We start from the raw sequence: 8,214 nt of genomic DNA on the forward strand, positions 1-8,214 counted from the left end.
CTTACCTGAGAAAAATGCTGCTACCAAGAAGCTGTGCTTCTCTCCGTTCCTTTGTTTCTAAAATCCTTTTTAATCTTGTCATTCTACGTGGAAATTTATGATCCCACTTCTATCACCATATGTAGAGTATAGTTTTCTCCGCCAGCTGCCTGGGCTCTGCCACAGGAAACTTTATCCCTTTAGGGAAGTTCTGGGGGCCCCAAAAGACATCTATTTTGCTGGGGCTGGTGTGAGTGGTGAGTTGGGGGACAGGAATCTAAGAAACTTTGGCTGCTCTATGCTTGGAATACAAACTAAAATGTCTCTGCATTTCTTTGATTGTGTGTGGATATAAAGATGTTAAGTAATGCATTTGCAGGTTTTACCGTGTGTGCTAATATTTCTACAAATATTTTGTCCACTGTTTAGTAGTTGAAGTCAGCAACTTATCCTATTTTTATATACAAACACCTCAGCTGTCCTGTTGTTGCAGGCTTAAGGAGTTTTTAAGTAAACATGTCCACTTAATGTGCTACCGGATCTGTGTACGAGCCCTGACAGCCATCATTACCTACCACAACAGGTGAGGGAACTTTATATTATTAACATAGAAGGCGAATCATTAACATTTGTCTGGAGCTAGTGATGCTTGTGAGGTGACAGGTGTATTCCAAACAAATTGATTCATGCCATTTTTATTGCTTTGCTTATATTTTATACCCAGGAAAAACAGACCAAGAAATGGTGGTATCTGTGTGGCTAATCATACATCTCCCATTGATGTGATCATCTTGGCCAGTGATGGCTACTATGCCATGGTACGAAGCCTCTTTTTGTGGTTTTCTGATTGGGACTAGGAGATCTCTAGGCCCTCCACAGGAAACTTCCTTGATTAAGGGTTCAGACATGTGAACATGTTTTTGTGTGCAGGTCCCAACTTAAGAGGGTCACCCTAGGGCTGGAGAGATGGCTCAGAGGTTAAGAGCACTGCCTGCTCTGCTCTTCCAGAAGTCCTGAGTTCAATTCCCAGCAACCACATGGTGGCTCACAGTCATCTGTAATGAGATCTGGTACCCTCTTGTGGTTTGTAGGCATACATGCAGACAGAACACTGTACACATAATAAGTAAATAGATAGATAGATAGATAGATAGATAGATAGATAGATAGATAGATAGATAGATAAATAAAGAGTGTCACTCTAGGACTAGATAGAAGCTGTTCTGAGTAGAGTGAGAGTATGGCTTGGGGTTGTGTCTTGTGTCCCTAGACTGAGGAGATTAGAAGAGAAGGGAGCCTTGGGAAAGCAAGGTGGAGAGGGCCATTGCATAAGCTACTCATCTTTATGTGTTTAACTGGAGTAGCCTCTGGTACTGATGGCTTAAGGAGAATTTAGAAACAAAGGAGTCTGAATGGTGGTTTCTTGATCATGAGAAAATTATGAAATATTAACAAGGAGAAGCTGGGGTGTGTATTTTGTGGGATTGGGGTCCTCCCCAGAGTGGGAGATTTGTGTAAGGGTGATTTCACTAATTATTCCTTTCTGTCTGAGTTTAGGTGGGGCAGATACACGGGGGCCTTATGGGTGTGATTCAAAGAGCCATGGTGAAAGCCTGCCCACATGTTTGGTTTGAGCGTTCTGAAGTGAAAGATCGCCACCTGGTGGCTAAGAGGTAAATGGGCAAAATGCTGTTCAGTTGGTCTGGTTAGAAAATACACACAAAATATTTTCAGGGTAGTTATCCCTTCTTACTGAGCCTATACAGTTGTTGTAATAAAGTTTTAGGACATCTAAAAAGGATGTAAATAAACTTATTTAAGTTTTCATTATATCCTTCCCAATAAACAAATTTGGAACTGTGGTTCTTGTTTGTTTTGGGTGGTACTGGGTGGGGCATTATATATGCTGGACAAATGGTCCATTACTGAGATTAATGGACTGAAAGCCAAAACACTTATTGACACTTCCATTTATTCCTGTATCCTAAAGACTGACTGAGCACGTACAAGATAAAAGTAAGCTGCCCATCCTCATCTTCCCAGAAGGTACAAAGTGATGGGAGTGGGAAACCAGCCCCTGAGTTCTGGGTAACACTGGGGAGGGGGGACTGGGCCCTGGCCCTGGGTAACACTGGGGGGGGGGGGGAACCGGGCCCTGGTCCTGGGTAACACTGGGACCTTTTAGCATGGGGGACTTAACAACTTGGGTCAATTCAGAAGTTTGGTTAATTTTCATAGTGTGTACCTCACCAGTGCAGGATCCTTTCTGGAATACTGCTGACAGGGAGCTTTTCAGTCTGTGGTAGAATACTCCCTCAGTCTGCTTGGCATCCCTGCTCCATACCTAAGGCTGGGACGGTGGCCTGAGGAATAAGGACTGCATTTGCAGCTGCCTTAGTGTTCATTCATGAGTTGGATGATGACTGGCTTACCCTGTTTGAGAATTATTTTTAGTGCTGAAGAAACACTGGGTAGAAGTCCAGAAAGGAAGGTTTTTTTTCTTGTCTGTGTTTCAGGAACCTGCATCAATAACACATCAGTGATGATGTTCAAAAAGGGAAGCTTTGAAATTGGAGCCACTGTTTACCCTGTTGCTATCAAGGTACAAGACCTCTGAGGCCAGCTCAGATGCGCAAGTGGGAGGGGGGAACTGGAGAACCCACTGGGGCTGCTGCTCTGTCTGCACCAGCACTGCAGACCATGTGGGCAGAGCAGTAGAAGAGGGTGCTTGCAGGATGCAGAGGGATGGGGGGTGTGGGAGAAGAAGAGCTGCAAGGTTCTGCAGCCAGAAAGTTCTTAAACTCTGTAATTGTGTCTCGCTCCTTTGTTGAAGTACAGGGCACTCTGACTGCCAGCAGCAGCGGAGGGGTTGTAAGCTGGACTGGTGCGGTGGGTAGAGAGGAGAGGGTGGGTGGATCCTTGTCTGCTGTGTGTAGCTAAGCACTCCACTGCGTTGGGTCTCAGTGTCCTCAGTGATGATGGAGTGGATACTGGGAGCTTCTCCACTCTTGTGTTCACCCTTCAGGAAGGACCTTGTCCTTCTAGCCAACCCCTTGGACTCTCTGGAAATGTGGGCTGGTTCAACCAGTCAGCTTCCCTGTATTGCTCAATCCCCTCATCTTCCTTGTAGCCTAGTGCAGATGTGTATTATTTCTAAAAGAATCCAGACCTCAAATGTTACTCCCCAAATAGATTGTTTTCAGTAATGTCATGTTCTTAGGCTGATGTTTTAGAGCAGGGCCAGAAGTTGTAAACAACTCAGCTTAGCCCCTGCCTTTTTGTTGTCTGTTTGCAGTGTTGTAGAAATGTGTCTCACTTGGTTTTCAGCTAGCTGACACAACTCCTGAGTAGGTGAACAACACCTTCTACTAGCTAAGCAACAAAGAAACCCTGTCTTGAAAAACCAAAAAGAAAAAACTCCCCCACAGATGTGCCCAGCCCCCTAGGTTTTAGTTAATTTCAGGTGAAGTCAAGCTAACAACCCTGAACAGCCATCGTACGGCCGTTGTCATCCGGCAGCCTAGCATAGTGGTGTGCATGGGGCTTTGTCAGCTGTGCTAGCGAGCTACCAGCCCTTTTTCCTTCACTGTGTTTGTGGAGTATCACCTGGGGGGTGGCTAGAAAGACTGGCAGGCCTCATGCCAGATTCTAAATGTCATTTTAGCAAGGCCCTGGTGAGACTTCAGATGTGGTAGACCCTCTGCTGTGCATCATGGCTCTCATCCATTGTGAAACATGGACTCTTGAAAGAATTAGGACTCCTGCAAAGTAAAATGCTTGTAAATCTTCATCCTGCTTACATATCACCAACTCCTGTTCTACAGATAGTTTCTAGGTTTTTCTTTTTTTGAAGTTCTGTTGGTATCTGAACATGGATAACCTCAACCTCAACAGTAACAGTGCTTTTATTATATTTTCTGCAATCATAAGTCATTATCTGATTGAGGATATTGTTATTTTGAATGTTTGTTTTGCCTTGCTTTGCTGTGGTGTCTACCTGGCATGGAAAGAGAATCAGTCCTAAATAGAAAGATTCATCTCTTATTCCTAACACAACCTCTGCTCGTGTGCTTATAACAAAAGAGTCAGTTTTGTTACCCAGGCTCAAAATCATCCTTTTACTTCAGTTTTCCAAGTAGCTGGATGACAGGTGTACTCCAATATGTCTAGCTAGCTGTACTATCTTTGTAATTATATACAGTAGGTTAGTTTTAAATTTTTATTTTCCCTTGTTTCTTACTGGTATTAAAAAATTCACTGTTACTATTTTTTTTTATTTTATTTTTATTTTTTTTTTGAGACAGGGTTTCTCTGTGGCTTTGGAGGCTGTCCTGGAACTCGCTTGGTAGTCCAGGCTGGTCTCGAACTTACAGAGATCCGCCTGCCTCTGCCTCCCGAGTGCTGGGATTAAAGGCGTGCTCCACCAACGCCCAGCTCACTGTTACTATTTCTTAAAAAAATTATCTGTATGAGGTGTATGAGGGTATGGGATCTCCAGGAACTAGTGTTAACAAACAGTTTGTGAGCTGTCATGTTATGTTGATGCTAGGAATTAAACCAGGATCCTCTGGAAGAGTAACCTTGAAGCCATCTCTCCAGCCCCTACAATTTAAAAATTGTTATTTTTTAATTTTATGTTTATGGGTGTTTTGTCTGCGTGTATCTGTGCATAACTTGTGTATCTGTGCATAACTTATGCACCTGGTGCCCGAGGAAGCCAGAAGAGAATATCCGGATCCCTGGAACCAGAGTTACATATGGCTGTGAGCTGATGTGTAGCTGCTGACTCAGGTCGTCTGGAAGAGCAGCAGTGCTCTTAACTGCTGAACCACCTCTCCAGCTCCTCTTAGTTTTTAAGATGCCAAGTTTCTTAGTTGCTGTTGTTACGTCTCTGTTTTTATAGTAAAGACTTAATCTCAACATAGTTGTTCAGTTTTTATTCTGAAATCGTAAACTTTGTCTGGGAAGTTGGACAGTTGAAACCCTATCCACTAGCATATGAATCTCCATGGCAGTCCTCCGCAGGCGTCCTTCTGCCAGGGAAGGACCAGTCGAGGTACCTTGGTCCTGTGGGATAGCTCTTGAAATTCTTGTATTTATGCGTCCTCTATGCTGACCCTCTGCTTTGTGATTCTGCAGTCAATGCACTGCCTTATCTGTCTCTTCAAACATTTGGTAGCAACTGCCCATGCTTTACTCAGGCAGGGTTCTCAAGGACTCAGCTCTTCCTGTTACCTCTCATGTACCTTCCCGCTCACCAGACTTTCCCACCCTGAGATTACTGTGGTCTAATAGTTCAGTGCCTACAATCTTATTTTCTCACAAAACATCTTGGAAACAGCCTTTCCCTCCATTAAAATCACTGACAAACCCAAATACCTAATACACCTGTCTTGTCGAGACCTCATGAGATTAACCTGTGTGGACCCATTTGCTAATGGATACTGGTGATGTTTTCTGCCTGAACAGAAATTCATTTTGTTAGGATTGTAAATATGTAAATTGTATTTGGAACACTTATTTAATAGCGTATATTGCAAGCTTTCTAAGTGTTTCTTTCTTGGTCTGGAGCATCAGAAATTCTCCTTTGAATGTCCCATGAAAAAGTTGGTTATGTATGAAGGTGACTTTGATTAGATATACTTTACATACATAAGTAGATGCCTTCAGAGGAAAGGATGCATGAAGCAATCACAGTGGACTGTTCCTAATTATTGAACCTAGGAAATGTGTGATTGAGAGTGTGCTGTCCTGCATCCTTTTCTGGATTGTCTGAAACCTATGTTTGCTTGTGAGTGCAAGATGAGGCTATCTGAGGCAGGAACTGTTTGGTGCGGTGGTCAGGAAAGACTCCCTGATGGCCTGATTGAATCTGGAGGACTGCAAGTCAGACTCCCATGGCTTTAGAACCACTTAGCAGTGTTTACTTGGGGCCAGGAATACCTCTTATCATGGCTCCCTGCCCCCGTGAACCCTTCACCAAGCATTGGTCACAGGTGCTTGGATATTCCTTATATCCAGTTTGCTCTCCTTTTGCAGTATGACCCTCAGTTTGGTGATGCCTTCTGGAATAGCAGCAAGTATGGGATGGTGACATACTTACTGAGAATGATGACCAGTTGGGCCATTGTCTGCAGTGTTTGGTACCTGCCTCCTATGACCAGAGAGGTAGGTATCTCCAGTCCTCCAGTGCAAGTCTTGGTGTGCTTTGGTATTTAGGAGTCTGGCAGAGTATTTCTTTCTTTTTTTGTTTGTTTGTTTGTTACAGAAAGATGAAGATGCTGTGCAGTTTGCCAACAGGGTGAAGTCTGCTATTGCCCGGCAGGGAGGATTGGTAGACCTTCTCTGGTGAGTAGAGCTGATTCCAGAGAATATGTACCTCTGAGGCAAAGGCCTTCCTAACCCTGGCACAGAGAGTGAAACCTGCTGGCCCTAGAGGAGGAATGGCCACACCCTTTCCCCCTAGTTCTAGCCTATAATGCCAGTGCTGTGTTGTCCTCCGGAACATGGAGTTGTGGCCTTTGCCCAGTCTGTTGGGGCTTCCAGACAGACTACCTGTGTGTGCCTCTAGGTAGAGACGACCTGACTTTGTTTGGAAACTTCAGAGGGAAGAGTGTAGAATTTCCTCTGTTGTCTGTATACTATTCTTTGAAAAGTTGGCATTTCTTTTACTTCATTATCTTGCCTGTCTCTTAGCACAGGAAGTTACACTTTTTCTATACAGTTTTTAGGTCTCTTGAAACCACTTGTTCGTGCCATTTGTAGTATGAAAGCAACCAAAGAGAATACACAAACAAGTAGTACTAGCTGTGTCCCATGAAACTTGTTTACAAGAACAGATGTGAGCCAGGGTGTGAATTAACCCCTAGCATCTGCAGTCGTTAAACTCATTAAACAGGAGCTTGCCCCATGTTTCTGGCCAATTTTCCTGGGATTTGAACCATACAGTGCATCCATGGTACTGCAGAGTTGACCAGTGGCCTTCTCTGCTGTTATATTATCCTTTGTGTTTTCAGGGATGGTGGACTGAAGAGAGAAAAGGTGAAGGACACATTCAAGGAGGAGCAGCAGAAACTGTATAGCAAGATGATTGTCGGTAACCATGAGGACCGGAGCCGGTCCTGAGCCTCTGTCTGGCACTGGTTGGAGCCACCACCTGTAAACCCTGACAAGTGAGCCAGCTGGAGTCGTTGCTGCCACAGCCTCTACCACCATCCCCACCTCCCACTGCTGCACCCTTCCAGACTCTAACCCTCAGGCTGTTCTGGACTCCAGGACTCTTAAGCTGCTTCAGAGCCCCATGGGCTACCAGCTGTCCTCTAAACAGAGTCCTGCTGGCTGAGGCTCCCCAGGACAAAACCTACCCCTTGTTCCTTTATAGTAAGCCTCTAAGAGGAATGCCATTAAAGCAGCTGTGGTGTATGCCAGCTGGTGGGAAGGCGGGCCCCATTCTTGCCCTGAAAGAATGTGGGGTGTTGCTGGGGAAGTCAGAAGAGCCACTGCCGAGGCAGGTGCCTAAACAGCCTCCAGCCTGGGAGCTCTTAGATGGGACAAAAAGGAAACTGTCTACATGAGTGTGTGTTTGATTCAGCAGACGGAGTCATAAGTTCTGTGTTCCTGCTTCAAAGATCACCAGAGGAGATAGGAAGACACCAGTGGGCCCCTGGCCAGTTGCTAGCCCCAGGAGTCCTTGATTTAGACTCCAGGCTGAGCTGAGTCCCCCACATGACTTGTCTGTTTACTGTGTCTCGCTTTCCCTAACTGTTACATGGAATTGCAAAGGGTGATGATAACCTACCTCACAGGGTTGTTGTGGGGGTTCCAGTGCTAGTCTATGTGAAGGAAACTGATGCTGGTCTCACAGGACAGCTCCATAGGATGTGAAAGGACAAGGTCAGAGCTCATGGCTACTGCCCAGGATTTTAACTTGTTTTGTGAGTAAATAAAACTGGATGGAAATGAATTTAGGGACTTGGCCTTCACTCCCGGAGAAATGTGGTTTTTGCCGGTTGATAACCGTGGTACTTGAAAATGACCCTGGGCGGCAGGGTCTGAACTCAGCTCTGGAATGAGGATGCTATTGCTCGGGGTAAACTTTCAGATTAGGTGTTTCCACATCTGTTTCTGGCTTTCTCCCCAGATGAACGCCATGAAAAACAAACGGTTGATAAGAGGCCCTGTCAGTGCGTTCTGGATTTGAGGGTTGTGAGGAGGGAACGGAAGTGCTGGGAAGAG

The 8,214-nt window shown here is 45.0% G+C and overlaps 1 protein-coding gene across 1 annotated transcript in view; it reads left to right on the forward strand.

The window, feature by feature from the left end:
- Positions 1–7,942, forward strand: part of Gpat4 (glycerol-3-phosphate acyltransferase 4) — a 34,718-nt gene extending 26,776 nt beyond the window's left edge. Inside the window, exons 6-13 of the mRNA XM_005066553.4 lie at positions 473–562; positions 704–797; positions 1,537–1,652; positions 1,970–2,025; positions 2,496–2,581; positions 6,019–6,147; positions 6,248–6,327; positions 6,996–7,942. Of these exons, the coding sequence (XP_005066610.1) occupies positions 473–562; positions 704–797; positions 1,537–1,652; positions 1,970–2,025; positions 2,496–2,581; positions 6,019–6,147; positions 6,248–6,327; positions 6,996–7,104 (760 nt within the window). The 3' untranslated portion in view covers positions 7,105–7,942. The remainder of the gene's footprint in view (positions 1–472; positions 563–703; positions 798–1,536; positions 1,653–1,969; positions 2,026–2,495; positions 2,582–6,018; positions 6,148–6,247; positions 6,328–6,995) is intronic.
- Positions 7,943–8,214: the final 272 nt, after the last annotated feature.

The sequence above is a fragment of the Mesocricetus auratus genome, unplaced genomic scaffold (assembly GCF_017639785.1).
Source record: "Mesocricetus auratus isolate SY011 unplaced genomic scaffold, BCM_Maur_2.0 Super-Scaffold_100026, whole genome shotgun sequence".
Classification (NCBI taxonomy): Eukaryota; Metazoa; Chordata; class Mammalia; order Rodentia; family Cricetidae; genus Mesocricetus; species Mesocricetus auratus.